The following is a 22252-nucleotide window of genomic DNA, read 5'->3' as shown; positions in this document are numbered from 1 at the left end:
CCAGCTCTACCTGACTTGAGTGATGGACTTGTCGGTAGTATCTTTATTGAGCTGGTTTGACAGTTTGGCCAAAGAAATGTTCCACTGACAAGGAGGCCATGTATTCAAGCTGTCTGCTGGGCCAACGAACGATTGAACAAGGGACCTGAGCAGGCGGTAGGTTCCAGCTAGGTGAGGATGAGAGGGTCAAACAAAGTTCGCTAAGACCTTTCCTCATTCATATTTGGTGTTTAATGCCACCTTCACTCCACATCATCTGCCCTGTATTTCCTGTGACAGCACGGCAACTGCCCAGCCAGAATAATAGAGCAAATTCAACATCAAACGTGTTGAAGCTTTGATGCTGCTGAGAATGTGATGTGAGTAGATTTTCTATACAAGTGCTTGTTTAGTGGCAAGAGAAGACTGACAGAGTTCCAAAGCAAACTGCACTGTTCTGGTTAAAGTCTCTGTTTGTCTTTGACTTTGACAGCACACTGGTAATACATCTCATGTCTCTTATCTCTCCTCTTGTTTGTCACTGCCTCTGCCTCTCACTCGAGTTTGCAAACATGTCCATGTCTATTTAACATGCCGAGCAGCAGCAGTTGAGTCCGTCTCTCTCCTCCACCATGAAGACTCTAGGCGTCCTGGTGCTGCTGTCTTCAGCGATGCTGCTTTGTCGCACTGCTCCTCCTTTGGAGCCGGTGACGTGCGGCGACAATAACAGTGCTGCGGCCGCACGTCTGGCTGTACATGACATCAACGAGCACCATGACCACGGCTACAAGTTCAGGCTTAGTGAGATCGTGGGCAACAACATTGAAAAGGTACTGGAAACAGAAATGGGCAAAAAACTGCATGTTTTTCTACACAAAATTGTTTAATTTTGAGGTTGTGGTACTTTGAATATTTGACTTTTGGAAGAAATAGATTTACTTTCACTACAGCTCAGCCTGAAATACTGTCTTTTATTTACTTCTGTTTACTTTGCAGATTCCACTGTAACATACCAATGAGATGTAAACTTTGAATTAAAGCCATGTTTTAGCTCTGTTAACTAAGAGTTTCACACATTTGAACTGGATACTGAGCAGAGGTTTTCACTTGTTTGGTTGACCACTCTTCTCAGGACTGTGTCTTTGAAATCTCGCTCACTCTCATGCGAGTCCTCTTGAACTTCTTCTAACTGATGTGTAATTTCTCTAACAACAAAAAGAGTTTTTACACTCTTACCCTGCCAATAGAAATAGAGCAAGTAAGAACCGTGAAATGTTTGTGAGCCCAAAACAAGAACATGGAACGATGGAAGAAAATGTTTTTTCGAAATCAAAATTTAATCTTAAGCAACAATTACATATTATCTCATATATTTTATCAGCTCTTCATTACAAAAAACAATCTGTTTTGCAAAAACATGAGACTAGTGTTGGTAGTGGTGTGGGGACATAAAAAGCTTCATATACATCAATAAGTGTGATTTCCTCTCTGTTGTTTCCAGGTTGATGACGGCTGTACCATCGAGTTACAGTTGAACCTTCTGGAGACAGTGTGTCACACTGTCCATCCCAAACACTTTGAGGACTGTGCGCTCCGTGATGAGTCTCAGTCGGTAAATGGAGAACAACTTTTTTTATTTCATCCAGTTCCCCTTTATTAACCCGTGTCGCTTTCATCCATGATCTGAACTGTTTTTTCCAATAAAGTAGATGTGAGGTATCTGTCTCTGTTACTCTGCAGGCGGTGATGGCCAACTGCACTGTTTCGATGACTGTAAAATCTGGCAATGCCAACGTCACCAAATATGACTGTGACACCCGAAAAGGTATCTAAGGGTGCAGTCCAGTGTGATATGATTGAAGCTGAAATCAGACAAGAAAGTTCCAAACTCTTGTATGAATTAGAGCGAACTAGTAATTCATACTTGTTATAAGTTAAAATGAATTATCACTGTAGGTTTTAAGTAATAGGATGATGGTTTGTTTCTGGGTTGAGATAATCCTTTAAAATGCAAAACCACTCAGATGTCATGTTTTGCACAGTAGTTTCCTGACAGCTTCATTCACAGCAATAATTCTGTGCGTTTGTAGTGAAAACTCACGAGGAGATGATGATGTTTTGCCCCGACTGTCCCACAATGATCCCACTCAACAGCCCTGATGGTTTTCCTGTGAGGGAAGCCGTGAAACAAGTCAACTCCAACACCACCAACGAGCGCTACTACGTACTGAAGGAAGTGGGACGGATAACGGCTGGGGTACAGAGGATCCCTGCACACAGACACACACACGCACACAAACACATGGACAGACACAACCATAACCACTACTTGCCTATCCCATAACCCCACCTAACCTTTACCAAGCCCTAACCACTAACCCGCACATCAGCTTGACACACGCACGCACGCAAGCACGCACGCACGCACGCACACACACCAAAGAATACATGAATGTTTCTGACTTTATGTTTCTGCCTCTGTAATATCATACACTGTTGTTCAAATTATTGTACAGCAACACACATTTAATCCCTTTAAAACCCACACAATTCCATCTTTTCCCTGATTTGACTCTTCCTCTTTCTTGCTCAGTACATGTGGCAAGGGATGTTCTACAATGCTGAGATTGTCCTTGTGGAGACTCATTGCCCAATGTTGTCCAGAATCGTACCGGAGGCCTGCAAGCCCCTCTGCCCTGACAGAGCTGTAAGTACAGAAGCTTTGGGAAGATGTAGATCCGATGGGCCGTTCCAACACCAAGTGGGCTGCCCGCAACAGAGATTTCATTTTTTTAAATAGACTGGCTCTGGCTGCAATAGACATGGGATAATCACCGGCAACTGTTTTTTTCGTCAGACAATTTTTTTTGCCGGCCTGAGTCTGAGTGTGAGTTTGAAAGTATGAGAATTTAGACACAGCAAGTGTTTCTGACATGATTGATGCTGGTTTGCATATTGTGAAACTGCTGATCTCCTGGGACGTCCACACACAGCAGTCACCTTTGTAGACTTACAAGCTATTGTGACTAAAGCTATTATTATCATTATTAGTATCATGAGGCGTAGGAGGAGGAAGTATCCATGACTACAATAGTATGACAATCCTGACTCAAAGCTTGGCAGTGCCCTGTGTTTTAGAAATCGATGTGGAACATCTTGATCAATCTGTGTTTCTCTGTGTTCTCTCCATAAAGCATCATGCGTTCTGCCGCTCATCTCACAGAAGAGGAAAAGGACTGTTGTCTGTTGAATGTGAATACTATCCCCCTTCAGTAAGTCCATACTCCAAACATATATGTTACCCTAATCTTCTTCACATCAACATGTTCCTTATTATCTACTCTAACATGATCGTTGTCATCACTATTACCAATCCTATTGGTCAAGCATGTGTGTGTCTGTGTGGGAACATGCATATATGTGTGAGTGTGTATGAATGATGGAATTTCTAGTGTTACTCTTTCACTACTATGATTATCATTGTTGTTTTTACTATGCCCATGACTGTTGTTATCATGACAGGTTACATACACTTCAACTCTGAGTTTGCTCTCCTGAACAGAACGAAACTGCCCTTGGCCCTGGTGAGAGGGAGCCCCGTTGTAACTCTCATCCTGTGCTCCTTCCTCGCCCTCCTGGCCACCCTCGCCGTGCTGGCCACCCTCACCATGCTGGCCACCATGGCCGTGCTGGGAACCCTCACCATGATGGCCACCCTCACTCTACTGGCCACCCTCGCCCTACTGGCCACCCTCTCCATGATGGCCACCCTCACCCTACTGGCCACCCTCACCATGATGGCCACCCTCGCCCTACTGGCCACCCTCACCATGATGGCCACCCTCGCCCTACTGGCCACCCTCACCACGATGGCCACCCTCACCACGATGGCAGTGGAGGTCACCATGCTCATGGCCAACCTGACCAAGGAGTGTTCCTTCATCCCTTCAGACCCTGTCATGGATTATTGCCTGAGAGTGACCCAGCTCTCCACCCCATTTGTCCCATGCCTTGACCTGAACCCCGCCACAGCTCAAAACCCAGGCCAGTCCTGAAATGCAAGCACAACGCTGATTTAGAGGGACTATGACCTTGTTTGTTACTGTTCAGAAGACCTCTCTAAGAGTCTCATGTGAGAATGGTCCTTAAAACATATTACAGAACGTAAGTGTCATGGTGTCAGTCTTTGTCATGCAAAAGGTTTTAACAGATTGATAATGAGTGTGGGTGTTCAAATCAATCCATGAATTGCAACAATTAAACAACCTGAATGATTTAATGAGCATTTGAATGGGGGGAAAAACTAACTAACTAAAAAAACTCGGGAAGTATTTTACTTTCAACCATTTGAAAACATTACCTAACATTTTCAACTGAATGTGAAGCGATTCTAAACCAATAGACGTTTTGTAAAAATGGAATATCGCTTCTGTGTATGTGCCGGAAAAAAAATCCATTTTTTTCAGCTCAGCCCAGGTTCTGTAAATCGAAAACAAAGCCAAAAGTGCGTAACTCACCACACAACACTGTTTGCAGTCAGCAAACATCACTCCGCCACACGTAAAGAGACGCGCTGGCTAACAACACTACGACTCAGGGGTTAGTGCTTTGGACTCACTTACCGAGGCTGCGGGTTCGAGGTTCAGTCAGAGCAGTAAAATCACAACGAGAGAAACAAGCTTTCTCCAAAATCATTAACTGACCCTTCCAGTTAACATGGCCACCAGCGAGCCCAGGCCTGTAATACTACTCTGTACCTAAAGAGGCGATAGTGAGGGACTGTAGCGTCCAGCCTGCCCTCTGTCCAACTTGAAAAGATGATGTCCTCTCTCTGCGACTTGATACTCTCACTCATCACTCCAATCTTGCCACCACTACATCTGCTCCGTCCAACCCAACCTACTAGTTACATAATCAGACTGCAAGGTAAATCTGCTTGGTAGACATTTTCCCCAGTCCATGCAGGTTTGGCAATAACCTCCCTCTGCGTAGGTTGGGCTTTTTTTCAAGCTCACATTAGTTCAACATGAGGGTTGAAACATAGCTTAGTCCTGGAACCTGCACACAGCTCATTCTCATGCACATCCTGAATGACAGGCACACAAGAGAGGGTTGCATTGGGACTGTCCCAGTAGTCCCAATGGTGAGTCCCACCGAGGCACAGAACAAGGGGCAGACGCAGGACTCGTTTCTTATGATAGGGGTGGACACTCCAACACCCTATTTGTGTGGACTATGAACTCAACAGCTGGCCAATGGTTACACACACCCTTTAAATAACTACAAATTACAACTTGTCAGCCTCAGTTGTTGTCAATGGAATGACATGTCTCACAAGTCAAGGGTTCTTGCATCAACATGTTCTTTCACTTACAGAGAACCAATTCATGTAGGCAGCGCGCCACCCAGATCCCACAGAGCAGCAGCAGAGCTCTGATTGGTCACTGCTCAGTGGGTTGGACATTCATTTTGGGCTGTCATCTTGCTAACACTTCTTTAAATGGAAGCATTAGATGACACTGGAATGAGATGGTAAACACTGAACAACAATATTTCCATGAAACATATTTGTAATATTTGATGGTGACTTACTGTACAGTGAGATTACATAAATCAAATGTGCAGATACTATGAAATTACTCTGAACACTGATGAGGATAGAAAGCTGTTTATTACACTTTATAACTGAAATACAACGGAACAGATGGCAAACAACTTACTAAGACATCTAAAGACAAATACATTCTCCATGATCACTGGAACATTTCATACAGGCTTAAAAACATTCACTTTGACCATACAATTAAAAACAGACATGTAGACCAGTAGCACATAAATTAAAACAAGTTGTGATGGTTTTACTTCCACCTTGAGCTGAAATGAAATTATGGTAATAACTGCTTCATGCAGAGAAGTAAGCAGAAGCTACATGAGGCTTTGTTCGCTGAGGGAACTCTGAAAGACAGAAAGAAATGGAAGATTCAGTTTATCATTTAGATCATTTTATTTCCCTTCAAAATATTATACTTCAAACAAAAAGACTAGATGAGTTGAGTGCTAATATAAATAAATGCAATACATTTAAGAGTCACCACATCAGGGACAGCAACAGAAAGACTAAGCATATCTGATGGGTTCTGCCCAATAGGAGCTGCCCAATAGGAGCTGCCCAATAGGAGCACAGCTGACAGAGGAGATTAAGCGGTACACAGATGTAAGACAGCCAGAATCAGACGCCATGTTTGTTCACATTCTTGTGCCCAGACGTCCGTCACAAGCAAGTCCTTTCCAGTGACCTCATGCATAGCTTAAAAGACTGGGCTATGATTGGTCGGTTGTGTCTCTTGGCCACGACATGTCCAGAATTTGTGACTAAAATAATCACCTTATTTTAACATATCTTGTTGTCTGACCCCGGCTTTATCTGCCTCTCTGTTTGAGCATTTACTGTTCATGCTGAATATTCTGCAGGTTATTATCCATGCAGCTCTATATTGATCAGGTTTACCTCCATGAAGCAGGTTGGATGGCAGTCCGTAGATTGGGATGCAGTCATCTCTCCTCTCAAAGTATTTAGAGTCCAGACCGGTGTAGTCGCCCCTGAAGACAAAGAGAAAACGTGTGCGCCAAGGGAAACGTGCATCTTTCAGCCTCAACAGCCACACGGTAGTGTTGCAAAACTAAATGCTGACAGATGTTTTTAATTCATACCTTGAATCCAAAATATTTCAGAATAAGAAAAATATTAACAGTCATATTGCCAAGTCTTCTGTAGACTGAAAGCAGGTCAGGATTTTATTACCTGACCCATCATGAGCACCAACCCTGTGTGGCCTGACCCCCAAAAAATATGCCTTAATCCAGAACCCGACCCCCATTTTAGGTTAAACAAAAGCTTCCACGCTGTCAAAACCACAATTGTAAATTGATGATAAAGCTGCTGATAAAAATGGACGTAGTCACCGGGTTTGGAAAATTAAGTCATTATGGAAGTGTCTAAGACCTGTATTCTCTGGAATCACCAGCAGAGGGCGACTCCACTGGTTGATTTCATAAACTCCATCTACCTCTCACTTGATCTATAATGTCAGCAAACATTGTGCAGAGTAGTCTATGGTTCAAATGCTAGTTTCAAGTCTTACTGTTAATGTGACCATAATTTACTAAATTAACATTATGATGTATTGGAGAAAATTGACGAGAAGGCATCCTAGACATCAGGGTGTGGATATAGAGTAATTGACAGCTACTGTCCAATCGGTGCAGGGATTGCAGGTGTAGCAAGGCGTGGACGAGCTCTCAGTCAGACCAAGATGGCGCTGGTCGAAACCCTAAACTCGAGGCTTCAAAACGGAAGTTCACAAACCGATGTCGGGGTGGGTTGCCACTTGGCTAAGACAGGCCAGGCGAATTATTAATAATGGTCTGAATGCAAAAGAGATATATATTAAATGTTGGTTACGTTGAATTTCAGTAATACAGATCATTGATAGTTTTTGGCTTTGTTCTTTTTTCACCTGTAACCCGGAAATTTTTTTTTGAAAAGCCGATCCGATCGACCCACAACCAGGTCACACATCAGTAATTCTTGGGCTGAGAGAGACTCACATCTGTCTGGTGGTTGGCTGCACTGATCGCTGCTCGGCAGGAGTGACGTCTTCAGCCGCCCCCGGAGTTACAGCAGGTTTGACTGTCTGAGGATAAAACTGGGCCTGGAAAAAACAAAGTGCTATCCTTAACCTCAATCATCGAGTGATGTTTTGATGAAGATCACTAATATATCCAAATTAATTTGGAGACAGTTGTGTTCTATATGTAAATGTATGTTTGATGTAAATTATACAGTTATGATAATGAGAATAGCCCCATGCAGAGCCAATCATGTGGCTGCAGCAGAGAGTGTAGCCGGCGTTTGGGCTTCTGCAGCTCATCAGTCCGTCAGGGGTGAGAGCGAGAGAAAACAGAAAAATGACATTGGGAAATGTTAACCCGAGCCACGGCGTTACCAAAGAAGACATCCCGACGGACACGAGGTTCAACAGACGAGGGCCTTGTTGAAAAGAATTGTCAAAGGAATATTTAAAGTCCGACAAGAGTCATAGTAGTAGCATGCGCTGCAAACGGTATCGAAAGCGAATTGTTGCAGCAGTTGTAATTATACAACTACATTATACAGCAGCAGTTGTATAATATTCTACAGTACACTTGACATGTACAACTTCTCACAGAAAATAAACCACCTTTGGTTTAAATGTTATGATATCTTTACATCTCACCGTGGAATATATCGATCAATATGAAAAAAAATCCTCTAGATAAGATTTTTTTTTCATATCGCCCAGGTCTAGCATGATTACTGTGAGCTGTCCTGACAAGCCTGCCTCATCCCCCCTCTCTCCCTCACCCCCTCTTAAGGCACAAAAGTCAGATATTTCTCAGCAGAGAAGCAACAAAGATTTCCCTGTGACAATGACTTGTTTCATGAGGTTACCCCTCTAGCAGTAATAAAATAACAGTTGAATTACTAAGCATCTTTTTATGTCATCATGTCTTTAATTTATGCACCAAGTTATAGAGAGTAGTATCAATAAGAGTATTGTTAAGTATCGGTATCGATAAGCAGTATCGTATCGGTATCGATAAAATCCTAACAATACGATCCCTAGTTATGTGTGCTGCTCAATTGCCTCCTACCCTTAGTCCGGCGGTTGTGGATAAAACGGAAGGATTCACCACAGGGTCAAGAGACGGTGGCTTCCTGGACAGCTGCTTCTCATTTAGCTGCTTGTTCAGCCAATTTATAACTGTGGGAAAAGAAACATAACAGAAGATGAGAGGGGCAGCACAAGTGACATGGCACCTTGATCCCTGTTCGTTATCAATTCAATTCTTCGTGTTTACGTACGTCTTCAAACCAAATAAATACAGCAGAAGGAATCCCCATTCCATACATTTATTGATATTCTAATGGTCAGTAAGAAGAGGAAGTATGAAACAAATTCATAAATAAAATATTCATCCATCATTAAAAAGGGAACTTACATTATGTACGATAAAGGTCGGAAAAAATAGTACAAGTTAGTTAAATCAGGCCGGACTGAAACATCTTGAGTTTAAATGTAATGACTCTGTTTTCATTCATTCAGCTCGAGTGTGGCAATTGTGTTTACAAATGTGTATATTACTATTAGTGTGTGTGTGTGTGTGTGTGTGTGTTGTGTGTAGGCTATACAGCCTAAATAAATGTTCTAATCAATTATAATTGATACGTATGGCTAGTCCAAAACTCCTCTACCCTGCTGATCGTCAATAAAATGGACCACTGAGGCAAAGTATGACTATGCCTGGATACCGTGGGGACACTAGACAACAGTGACACATTTGAGCTGCTTGGACTCGTTGGTTCATTTGATTTTAAAATTATTATTTTCCTGACAGTGTAGGTGGTGATGATCTTACACATACTGAGAATCTTAAGTTTATGACTGGCCAAGTCAGTCAACTGACCTCGGGCCAGTTGAGCAGGGGTGTCACACAGTGCCATGTGTGTTCATCTTTAAAACAACTGCTTCACTGTTCATCTGAGGACATGCCTTCAAAATAAAAATTCATTTGAAATGAGATTATCCTCATAGTCATGATTTTACAGGACCTATTACATTCCCTTATTAAACCTTAACTGATGTGATGTTTGCTTTGGTTTAAGTCCTACTTATCTGATAGATTTCAGTTTGTTAACGTTAATAACAAATCTTCCATTCATACAAAAGTGAGACATGGAGTACCACAAGGTTCTGTACTGGGACCGATACTTTTCACTTTATATATGCTTCCTTTAGGCAATATTATAAGAAAACACCACATCAATTTCCATTGCTACGCTGATGATACCCAGTTGTATTTATCTATAAAGCCAGATGAAACTAATCAGGTAGACAAACTTCAGGATTGTCTTAAAGACATAAAGGCCTGGATGACTTATAATTTTTTACTTCTAAATTCAGAAAAAACTGAGGTCATTATATTTGGCCCTAAACACCTCAGAGAAACATTATCTGATCATATAGTTACCTTGGATGGCATTACCTTGGCCTCCAGCTCTACTGTGAGAAACCTTGGAGTTACCTTTGACCGGGACATGTCCTTTGACTCACACATAAAACAAGTCTCTAGGACAGCCTTCTTTCACCTGCACAATATCAAGAACATTAGAAACATCCTATCTCAAAAGGATGCTGAAAAACTAGTCCATGCATTTGTTACTTCTAGACTGGACTACTGTAATTCATTACTGCTAGGATGCCCCAATAAGTCTGTGAAAAGCCTCCAGTTAATCCAAAATGCCGCAGCACGAGTTCTGACAGGAACTAGAAAAAGAGATCATATTTCTCCAGTGTTAGAATCTCTGCATTGGCTTCCTGTAAAATTCAGAATAGAATTCAAAATACTGCTCCTAACCTACAAAGCCCTTAATAATCAAGCTCCATCATATCTTACAGAGCTCATAGTTTCATATTATCCCAATAGATCACTTCGCTCTGTAAATGCAGGACTACTTGTGGTTCCCAGAGTCTGTAAAAGTAGAATGGGAGGCGGAGCCTTCAGCCACCAGGCTCCTCTCCTCTGGAACCAGCTCCCAGTTTGTGTCAGGGTGGCAGACACCCTGTCTACATTTAAAGTTAAACTTAAAACCTTCCTCTTTGATAAAGCTTATAGTTAGAACTGCTCAGGTGTTTAATAAACCATTTTTTTATTATGCTGCTATAGGCCTAGACTGCTGGGGGAACTTATATCATGAGCATCTCTCCCTCTCCCGCTCTCTCCTTCTCCCTCTTTTTCTATCTCTCTCTGCCCCCATGTATCTACATTACATGTCACTAACTCTGTTTTCTCTCTCTCCTAGTAGATCTGACCCCAGAGCTGCAGGATCGAAACCGTCATTATTATTATTACTATTATTATTATTAATAACATCATTGTATTTATAAGTGTCAGTTTTCACTAATTATAAGTATCAGTCTGGTAGAAATTAAAGCAACCGTTATACAACCCACCTATCCCCCGATATGTTTACAGTACATGTCACTAACCCTGTTTGTGATTTCTATCTCTCCTAGTGTATCTCTGACCCCAGAGCTGCATGACCCAAACCCATTATTATTATTATTATTATTATTAATATCATCACTAATAATAACAACAACATAATTGAATTTTGTAATAATAAGTATCAGTCTGGTAGAGATTAAAGCGGCGATTGTACAACTGTCCTCTCTCACTCTTCTCTCCTACGGTCTCTCCTCCCACCCTCTTTCTGCCCACTTCTCCTCTCTTCCTCCTCTCTCTCCTCACCCCAACCGGTCGAGACAGACGACCGCCCACAACTGAGTCTGGTTCTGTCAGAGATTTCTTCCTGATAAAAGGGTTTTTTTTTCTCTCCACCGTTGCCAAGTGCTTTGCTCATTGTGGGATTTGGGTATTATTGATGAATTCTATTATTTTATTTTTGCCCTATGGGGCACATTGCAATTTGTGAATATGGGCTTTAACAATAACATTTAATTGATTTTGTTATTTGTCTCTGACCCATTTATTAATTTCTGTTTTATTACTCAGTTAGATATCACTTGATGAATGTTTTATAACTATTTCAATTACACTCCATATATTGCAATGTTCTTAAACTTTAATGCTCAGTTAAATCTAGTACACCAGTGTCCACACATGAGCTGCTTCTATTCTACTTCCATCTTGAACTAATGTATGAATGTATGAACTGTTGCAGGTGAAGTCTACAGATTATTGGTAAAATATATCATATATTTGACTTTTCAGTGAAGTAGGACATGTGATTTCTTTTACTGAAAAACAAACAAGAGAATTGTTATTCCAAACATAAATTAAACTCATGTTTAGAAAAAGAAAAATCCAGCAATTGTTGGGATTGCAATACATCCTCACCATTCTCATTTGTTTTCAACACTTCTCTGCTTTCATTCAGCTTCTGAACCGTCAGCTCCAACTGCTCCTTCAATTTTGAAACCTGTAAAATGTACAAATATTGTTATCAAGTTCATTCAAATCAATTTCCTACAGTTTTTACTAGAGTGATTAGCAATTTACCAGGTGGCTGTTTGTTTGGTGGCACAGTAAATGGTAATGGACTGTATTTATATAGCGCTTTTCTAGTCATATAGACCACTCAAAGCGCTTTACAGGAAAGTCACATTCACACACATTCATACAGCGCTGCTATTTACCACACAGTTTCTGTGACATTCATACACAGTCGGAAGAGCAATTAGAGGCAAGTTAGGGTCAAGTGTCTTGCCCAAAGACACAACGGCATGTGGATGGCAGAAGCTGGTTTGTCGTTGGTGGACGAACGACTCTAACCCCTTCAGTCAGGAGACTTCAAAGGTAAAAGCTGATCGGTGTTGTTTAAAGTTTGTAGCTCTTGTGTGGCAGCTTGATTGTGTGCTTCATAATAAAATGTGACCATCTGCTTATGATAGGACGCTGATTGCTTTAAGACAATATGATTTCAAATGATTGTTCTAAAATCATTATCTAAAAAACTGTTGTTATCTAAAAAACAGGCAACAATTTGTGGTGTCCCCCAGGGGTCAGTGTTTGGGCCTAAGCTATTCATAACTGTACATTAATGATATATGTAAAGTGTCAGAATCATTAAAATTTGTCTTATTTGCAGATGATACAAAACGTTTGGTTATGGTGAGAATTTACAGCAACTTTTGGCCTTGAATTAAAATTCTAGGTGTAACAATAGTTAATTTGCTGGAAACCTCACATACGACACGTCCAGTCCAAACTATCAAGAAGTATTTCAGTCCTGGCTAGAGCAAAAACATGCACTGGCTCATAAAACACTCCACATTCTATACTGTTCATTAATATTGCCATATCTAAATTACTGTGTAGAGACTTGGGGAAACAAACACTATTTTTACTTCAGAAAAGAGCCACAAGAATAGTGCATGATGTCAGATTTCGTAACCACACTAATATACTTTTCTTTAAGTCAAAAATTCTTCGATCTGGTGGAATTTCAAACAGCTAAGGTAATGTATAAGGCTAGATATCATCTACTACCAGGAAATATTCAGAACGTGTTCTTTGTAAGAGAACTTAAAGACAAATTAAAATTTAAAACTTTAACTGTTCGTACATCTATGAAACAATGTTGTATCTCAATTTGTGCAGTCAAATTTTGGAACAGTCTGCATGTTAAACTAAAGCAATGTTCAAACATTATCCAGTTTTTAAAAAATCATAAAGATATGATCTTCACTAAATACTGTGATGAAGAAGGGCTTTGATCACCAGGTGTGTGTATTTGTATGTATATATGAATGTATGGTATGTGTATGTATATATGCAAATTTTTATGTGCTTATATATTGCTGTCTTCAAGACATTTAAGGTTTTATGTATATAGCTATGTAAATTATGAACTGTATTTAACTGTAAAATATGTAACAAGCTGTGACAAGTGTCAAGCTCTATAATACTATTAAGTTATTGTAAATAATGATTTAAATTATTAAGGGGTAGGATTAAATAAGTTTATACTTCTCCCTGCTTCTTTTCTTTTGCATATCAAGGAAATTCACCAATGAAATGAATTATGTCGTCTCTTTCTTTTTTTTCTAGAACGTTTTCAACAACTGCTGTTGTCTTTTTGTTGTTGTTGAATTTTACATTCTCTAAATAAATAAATAATTAAAGATGATTGGCTGCCAAAAAGTGCTTTCATGTCATTTGAACTAGTGAAAACTAAATCACAACTTTTCAGCCATACTGATGAAAACAGTTTTCCCCAGTGTGTAATTTTAGACAGGATGACGTTCTGGATGTAACAGAGTCAATGTCCCGCCATGTTCCTTCAGCACAGATGTGTAAACATCTGCCCTGCAGAGTGGACAGACGTGAATGGGCTGTAAAAAGTTCATGAACAGCCTCGCTGGGCTCCTCACACACCTTATATCTTCACTGTAATGCCATTTACACTGAAACTAAATCTAATATCACAACACACCTATTTATTTATTATTACCTATATGTGGTGAGATGTGTACATCGATAAAGGACGATCCAAAACATGTTGGACAAACCTGCTCGTCCTTGGTGACAACCTGCTGCTGGGTGCTCTGCAGATCCTTCTCAGCACTCTGAAGTTTCTCCGATGTGTCCTGAAGGACCTTCTCCTGAGACACCGTCACAGTGTTTTTGACTTTTATTTTTCCAACCAGGCCTCGGACCTCCCCTTGCAACTTCTTTATGATACCATTGGCCTGGACAAAAATAAATAAACAAATAAAAGGAGAATGGGAACTAAAACAAAGAAACAACTCTTTAATGCAATAGAGTCAAACAACAACAGAAATTACGTCCTCCAAAATGAGCATGAAGTGGAATCAGCACCTCTTCAGAACAATTTCAACTGAACATTTGAGCCTTGATGAGATTCTAACCAGGACACAGGAACAGCTCAGTGTTGACCTCAGTTTGTTCAGTGTTAGGACATTAACCAACTCCAATAAAGGATCATAATAAACAAAGTCTGTACGGACACAGGGAGATGGCCATCAATGACGAAAATAATTGGTCAAATGTTTGTGGTCTGATGGTTCCATACCATTTAATACTTTGTGTGTTAAGTTTGGGGTTTCACTTCACCAGCAACAGCGTCACAAACCTTTATCAGCTCCTCAGATAGTGATTTCACTGTTGCTTCAAGTTTTCTAATCTGAAGTTCTTTACTGTCAGCATTTTCTTCCACTGATTCCTAGAGATCAACAAACACATATGTTGAAAATGTATAGACAGAATTAGACAGCATAAGCAGATTTTTTTTTAATTCTATATTGTAACCAATAAATGTATAATGTCAGTGGCTCTTAGCCCCAGTACCTCATATTGAACATGCATAGTCAAGTTTATATGTGTTTAAGTTACACCATTTTTGTCATTCTGCCTCTGTACAAAACTACAATCCATTTGTGTCACTGACTTCCTGAAGTCTGGAAGCAGAGTTTCCGCCCTTGAGATGCTTCGTCAGGCCTTCAGGTGCTGCCTTCAGGTTTCACCTCCAGTAACCAAAAAGCTCTACTGGGTTTAGATCAGGTTCTTAGCCTTGGGAAAGATCTAGAGTGTGAAGTGCTGTTCAATCAAAATTGGACAGGAAGTGATGATCCTCCTGCTACTTCCATCAGCAGTCACATCATCAGTAGTTCCACTGCAGCCTCATGATACATCGTGCCATCGGCCATCACGCTGCCTCCACCATGTTGGACAGATGAGGGGTTATGCTTCAGATCATCAGCTCTTCCTTGCCTTTTCCATACTTTTCTCTTCTCTCCATTGTGGTACAAGTTGACCTTGGTTTCATCTGTTCAAAGAATCTTATTCCACAACTGACAAATTCTAATCTGGCCTTCATGTTCCTGAGTGTTTCCAGTGTTGTGCACTTTGTTGTAAAGCCTCTGTATTCACATCCATGAAGACTTTGACGATGATACGTCTACCTCCTCGAGAGTTCTTCACTTGGCTGGATGATGTGAAAAAGATTTTCTTCACCAAGGAATGAACCACCTTGTTGATTTGGCCACTCCTAATGGTTTTCATCTCTGATCATGTCATCAGCCTGATGATGACTTCATCCCTACTCCTTCACTTGCATCAACTCGTATTTGTACCTCGTATTGAGAGTTCCACTGAACAGCTGCCAAATGCAAGTTCAACTGTAGGAATCAACTCCAGACCTTTCATCTGTTTGATTTGTCTTGGAATCGTGAGGGAACAGGTCAACAACTGCTCATGAAACTGCCTTTCACCCAATTGGCCAATAACTTTTGAGCCTCTGAAAATGGACTATGTGTAAAACCAGATGTCTTTTGTCAAAGGTTAATGAATTTTTTTGGTTTAACCCCTTGAATTAAACTCTTCAATCACACTGCTGCTTCAAATGACTGCTTCATTTCAAATCCATTTTGGCGGTGTACAGAGGCAAAATCACAAGAATTGTGTCATTATCCAATTACGTATGGACTTGACTGTACATCTTAACAAATACCTGTTTTTAATTTCCACAAACAAAGAGAAAAAAAATAACATTATATTAATTTGGTGTGCTGGCTGAAACTGGACTTCGTTGGGTACTATCTTAAACGGTGGATGAATCCATATTTGGTACACTAGTTATTTTGGGCAGCAAGAGGGTGTTTGTGGGAGTCAAACTAAGCTAATGTGAATGTTAGAAAAGGTAAACTGTCACATAATACAACAGTATGATTGACATGCTTTTAACAATTTGGAGCTCTATGGCACGTAGAAAAAAAAGTGTGTGTGTGTGTCTGAATATAATAAAATAAAGATAAAAAGATAAAAAATCATCTAATGTGAGGTCAAAGACTATATTGATGCCCCGTCTCCCATATGCTCTCTACAAGACTAAACGAGACTCAGTCCCAACCCTTCCTTCAATCTCCAGCTGATCCTGATAAATAATTACTTAGAAATAATTTGCAATAAATTAAAATGGCTTGAAAAAAGCCAAACAAACATACCTCTGAACAGCAAACATGAAAAAAATAATAATTAAATAAAAATAGAATTCATCGGTAGCAACTGCTTCCCTCTGTGCCCCCCTACCCCCCACAGCCTATCAGAAAGTATTACATCCTGCTATCTAAAAATGTATTGGATAATTGTTTCATATGACCATTGAGAGATTTGTGTACTTTTTTATAGTGACTGTAAATGATTTTATTGCATTGCTGAGGGGCCCGACCAATTTGAAATACGTTCCGCGGTCCATGATGTACAGTATGTACATTTTTGCTTTGAAACAGTAATATTGTCAGTTATCTTATCATCAGCCACACAGCCTATTTACATCATTTTCAGCGATCACTTTTGTCCCTATTCAATTCAATTCAATTCAATTTGTATAGCGCCATATCACAACATACATTGTCTCAAGGCACTTTACATAGTGAGGTCAATATTACAGTATTACAGGGAAAACCCAACAAATCCCACAATGAGCAAAGCACTTGGCAACGGTGGAGAGAAAAAACTCCCTTTTAACAGGAAGAAATCTCTGACAGAACCAGACTCAGTTGTGGGCGGTCATCTGTCTCGACCGGTTGGGGTAAAGAGAGAGAGGAGGAAGAGAGGAGAGGTGGGCAGAAAGAGGGTGGGAGGAGAGACAGTAGGAGAGAAGAGAGAGAGAGGACAGTTGTACAACCGCTGCTGTAATCTCTACCAGACTGATACTTATAATTAAAAAATACAATTATGTTGTTGTTATTATTAGTGATGATATTAATATTAATATTAATAATAACAATAATAAAAAAATCCATATTGTTAAGTCTCTACAGACAATTTGAATATTATTTTCACCTCAGTCGGCTCTGAGTCTACTGAGGCCTGTGGAAGAAGAGCCCAAGCAGGTCAAATGAGGAACTGTGCCTCTGAGAATGCAATAGACAAAGAAGATTTGTGTCCAAAACAGATCAGGATATGCTCAAAGAGCATGACAGCGTCGTAGTTCTTACCTTCTGCTGCTGAGTGGCTTCCAGCACCTCTTTAGTGCGGCGCATCAGCTGATCCTTATCTTTGACCTCCTGTTCGAGAACGGCCACTCTCATCTGCAGCTGGCTCACTGAACGCTCCTTCTCATGGACCGCCGTGTCCAAAGTGCTGTTCTCCCTCCGCAGAGACAGGACCTGCTGCTTTGAGCGCTGGCACTCCTACACAGAAAACACCCACACTGTCAGAGTATGCAACACTGTAACAAACAGAATGACGTGTTTTTATTCATGAATGTTATGTATTTAACAATGTTGGCCACCAATACAACCTCAGATATATGGTAAAACCCCGCCCGTTTAAAGTAGAAACTAACCAGAAGTCCACTCACCTCCTCTGCGCTCACTAGTTTAGTCTTCAGGTCTCTGACGGAGGACTCGTTCTTGTACTTCCTCTCGGTCAGCTCTCTGCAGGAGGCCTCTAGCTCTGTGACTCTGCTGTGAAGCTGCTGGCTGCTCTGCTTGTGAGACCTCTCCAGGTCCTGACGCAGCTGCTCAGTCTGATGCTGAAGCCTGCTCTGTATCTGAAACATCAGGAACACATCAAATAAATACAGCATCCAACAACTCCACACTCTGTGGATCTGCTTGGTGTATCCCAAATAAAGGGCTGCTTGAAAACAATTTCAATGAACTGAAGATGTTGAGTTGAATTCAACATCTGGTGAGTTTCACAGATTTGTTCCCATATTATACATATTTTCACACTTTGTTCATTCGACAGGATGAATTACCAGTTGACACAAAGTCAGCTTCCCAGTGGCTTTGACATTGTTAAGGGGCAAAGACCAAATATCATTTTGATGCAAACAAACACACAACTCAATTTAACACAAACAGTATATCATATATGGAAATGTTAAGCTACATTAACTTGAGATTAATAAAAAACCCAGTTTCTTTCTGCTGTGGAAATCAACATCGCTAATACGAGCTCATTTTTCACATAGACTTTGATAATTGAGTAACAGCTTTGTTAGAAAGGGAGCGTCTCACCTCTGCAGCCTTCTCTCTCTCCAACTGTAACTCCTGAGAATATCGGCTGGACAGAGAGCTGCTCTGACCCGTCCACTCTGAACGCAGTTTGTCCAACTCCTTGGTCTTCTCCGACAGCGTCTGTGACAGAAACACAGACATGTGGTTTCACCACTAAGTGGAAATGGTAGCGAACTTTCTGTCAAAACATGATATGACAAAAAAAGCATCCCCCCAAAAATGAATGCACCAAATCTCAAAGTGTGTGCAAGTCAGTAGCTTGGAGATCAGATCTCAGCTCAGCTACGATTTGTTGTTTTTCTACCCTAAGGAAAACTGGAGTTAGTGTTCTGACAGATAATAAAACTGTCATTTTTGAGTGAGTTTGGCATTTTCTCAAGCAACAAAATTGTTCTACTGTAAAATCAACGTAGGTTCATCTAAGATCAAAGCAGCCACCGTTGCATCAATTTGTATGAATGTATTAAAATTTAATGTTGTAATCGTTGGACAAAATGGTAACAGTCAGAGTCAGAAGCCGAAGGTCAGTAACATTACACTAGTGGAATTACTTCCTAGTGTCAGGCACAACAGACACCTTGAGTAAACAAGAGTTGAACTTTATTGGTCACCCCAGTTCAGTCATGTGATTGACAGACACCTTCCACTTTGCTCGGGTTATAGACACCAAGCTCAAAGACAACTCACCTGTTGAGCATAACTCAGCTGCCTGGACAGATCGTCTTCGGTCTTCTTCAGCTTCGTTTCCAGGGCCTGCTTCTCCGCCTAAACGATCGGGGTGACATGTCCTCATTAATATCACTCAAATCAGACACTTGTGTCAGTACGCTCACATGTCGTACTCTGTGTACACAGTATTCATTCTGACTGACAAACGTGGCCATTCATGTGCAATGCTTGACCGTGATTGTACCTCGTAAAAAATATCTGCAGACTTCTTTGCACACTTGAAACAATGAACAGTTTACATTCCTGTAAATGTCTCGTGTTGAATGCTCAAACCTTCAGAGATGAGAGACACACGGCCAGGTAGTCTTTAATCTCCTTGTCGGAGCCTTGAACAAGCCGCAGAGACAAGTGATTCAGGTGTTTGAATGCATTCGTCTCTACGACACTGAAGTTGGCGGGGCCTTCGAGCACCGCAGACTGATACGACAAGTGCAGGAGAAACCTGTGGAAAATGATCATGTACAAGCATTAAGTGTGTGTTGTTGTTGTTGTTGTTTTAGTGGAGTACGCTATGTCTTTAACATTTCTCCACTCCGCAGATTAAACCTTGTAAGTTGCTAAAAGCAGCCACATGCATGTCATGTGCACTTCAGGAATTTGCAACCTAAAACATCCATTAGAAATAGAATCTACTGATCTCAGTATTATTTGCAGTTCTAAACATAAAAACGCTGTGCATATCGGAGAATATGTAAATTAATGGAATTATTAGGACAAATCAATAAATAATGTAAATCTGACTTCATGTGATGTGGTGGGGTGGTACCTTGGGTTGTCGGACTCTTGCTCAGAATAGCACAGATTGAGCAGGTCAATAAACTTCTGAGGAAAAGATGCAAAGTCAATGAGAAGCCCCTGCTGGACTTTCAAACTGCTCCAACAACGACAAGAAAAGAAAGAAGGCATCAGTGAAAGCTTGTTCACGACATCTAAAAGTTCACACGCTGAGCATCCAGGCAGTATTTACCTTTGGAAATCTTCTTCTGATATCGAGAGGTTGAAGAGGAAATACGAATCTAGATCGTCAGTCAGCCTCACGAGAAGATCCTGCCAGAAGGAGCAGCAACATTTCAGTCAGCAGGAGGACAGCCCGCCTTTATTTCAAGCGTTCACGCAACACTCCCACTCACCCGTTTGTGTACTGGACTTGTTGTCAGCTGAAGCTCGATGGTGACACGGATATTTGCTCTCCTGCTAAAATGAAACGGTAAAACATGACAGAGTCATGTTGGTGACAATAAATAAATGAAGAAAAAATGAAGCAGTTTCTATGTCGCAACATGGTTAGAGCTGCAACAGTTAATCAATTAGTAATCGATTACTAAATGAATATTCGCCAACTATTTTGATAATCGATGAATCGGTTCAAGAGGTTTTTATAGAAAAAACACCTTAATTCTCTGATTTCAGCTTCTTCAATGTGAATATTTCCTGGTTTCTATGCTCCTCTACGACAGTGAACTGAATAAAATTGGCGTGGACCAAACCTCGGGGTTTGTGGAAACATGATCGACATTTTTCACCATTTCTGACATTGTATGGACAAAACAACTGCTCGATTAATCGAGAAAACAATCGACAGATAGATCGACTATGGAAATAATCGTTACTAACAAGAGTCGAGTGACTGAGTCGAATTTCGTGAGATCAGCAGTGAGGGACCTCGGGTCAATGTGTGGAGGCTCATAAGGCTGTTTCAGTCACGTTCCACACTGCCACACCTAACCATAATAATAATCATAACAACAATACCTATCAGCCTGTTCAGCAGATGCGAGGTGAGCTGTCTAACTACGTGTCATCTGACAGTTGAGCACCAACGACCGATGACGTCCTTGTGTACATTCATACTGTGAACAAACACAAACACAGCGTCGTCTCGCTCGGGTCTCACCTCTCCTCGCCGTCTCGGCACCTCACGTTCACCTGTAACCGTCTGCTGAAGAGCTCCTCCATGTTGACCGATGACGTCCGGGGCTCGTGTGTCAAGAGAGGCGCTAGAGGGGCGCTGGAGCCCGAAGCTAACGAGGGGCGCTGGAGCCCGAAGCTAACGAGGGGGGATGCTGCCGGGGCTCGTTGTTTTCGTCGTGCTCAGGAGTTTGGATTTGGCGCTTTTCAGCCGCCGACGGAATCGCCCTGGAAACGGAACATGGATAATCTTCTTCTTCCTGACGCGAGCGAACTTAAAGCTCGAAAGCGCCACCTAGTGACTGGGAGGAGAACTCACACACGTTTCGTTGATGTAGACAGGCTGGCAGCTTGACCCGCTAATTATGACCAGAGCCGTCTAATGAGAGTCGCGACAACAGATGTCCGAAATGCTTGCACGTCACATTGTCTCAAGGCACTTTACATAGTGAGGTCGATATTACAATATTACAGGAAAAACCCAACAAATCCCACAATGAGCAAAGCACTTGGTGACGGTGGAGAGAAGAAACTCCCTTTTAACAGGAAGAAATCTCTGATTTGAATCCATTATTCAGAGCAGCAGAACTGCGATTTTTGATCTTTGTAGTCAATAAATGTATCGATTTACAATATATCAGACCGACCTGCCTATTTAGTTACTCTATGTAGTTTGTCAATACTTTTTTTAAATTATTTAAAAAATCATAAATAATCATAAATCCTAATCCACTTACATGTTTTAAATTAATAAAAACTTATGGTCATAGAGCCATTTAGAGAGAGGGTAGGGACAAATCTGTTCGCTCCAATGGACCTTTTTTTCTTTTCTCCCAGCAATGGCAGATCATCGAGCCTCTCAGTAGTTCCTCAGGTGAGCAGCAGCATTAGTGTAGCAGCAGAATGGATGATTGGACCATCTGTGCTGAGACGTTTAAATAATCAGATTGTATATCATCAGCACATCTGAATCAAATCAACATGCGCATTAAAGCATTTTAGAATTTTTTTAAAAACTTTAA

The 22252-nt window shown here is 41.0% G+C and overlaps 2 protein-coding genes across 3 annotated transcripts; one reads left to right on the top strand and one right to left on the bottom strand.

Moving 5' to 3' along the window:
* Window positions 1-520: 520 nt before the first annotated feature.
* ahsg1 (alpha-2-HS-glycoprotein 1) lies at window positions 521-4258 on the top strand. The gene is made up of 7 exons (XM_035648256.2): window positions 521-809; window positions 1481-1591; window positions 1720-1804; window positions 2070-2236; window positions 2573-2686; window positions 3174-3251; window positions 3542-4258. Exons 1-7 carry the CDS (start codon window positions 612-614, stop codon window positions 3992-3994), a joined length of 1206 nt encoding a protein of 401 aa, XP_035504149.2. The 5' UTR covers window positions 521-611; the 3' UTR covers window positions 3995-4258.
* A 1373-nt stretch (window positions 4259-5631) lies between these two features.
* sass6 (SAS-6 centriolar assembly protein) lies at window positions 5632-21572 on the bottom strand. Of its 2 annotated transcripts, none has more exons than XM_035648255.2 (16): window positions 21217-21572; window positions 20453-20513; window positions 20290-20369; window positions 20089-20193; window positions 19596-19764; window positions 19281-19358; window positions 18594-18713; window positions 17930-18121; window positions 17565-17759; window positions 14699-14788; window positions 14115-14294; window positions 11941-12022; window positions 8674-8783; window positions 7588-7691; window positions 6488-6579; window positions 5632-5934 (listed from the first exon to the last, which is right to left on the bottom strand). In XM_035648255.2, the coding sequence occupies exons 1-16, from the start codon at window positions 21276-21278 to the stop codon at window positions 5882-5884; spliced, it is 1773 nt and encodes a 590-aa protein (XP_035504148.1). In that variant the 5' UTR covers window positions 21279-21572; the 3' UTR covers window positions 5632-5881. The 2 variants fall into 2 exon arrangements, with proteins under 2 accessions (XP_035504148.1, XP_035504147.1); XM_035648254.2 differs by having other exon boundaries at window positions 20453-20516; window positions 21217-21571.
* Between the last annotated feature and the right edge of the window lie 680 nt (window positions 21573-22252).

This window comes from Scophthalmus maximus, chromosome 13 (genome assembly GCF_022379125.1).
Source record: "Scophthalmus maximus strain ysfricsl-2021 chromosome 13, ASM2237912v1, whole genome shotgun sequence".
NCBI lineage: Eukaryota > Metazoa > Chordata > Actinopteri > Pleuronectiformes > Scophthalmidae > Scophthalmus > Scophthalmus maximus.
This window is presented reverse-complemented; position numbering and strand designations above follow the sequence as displayed.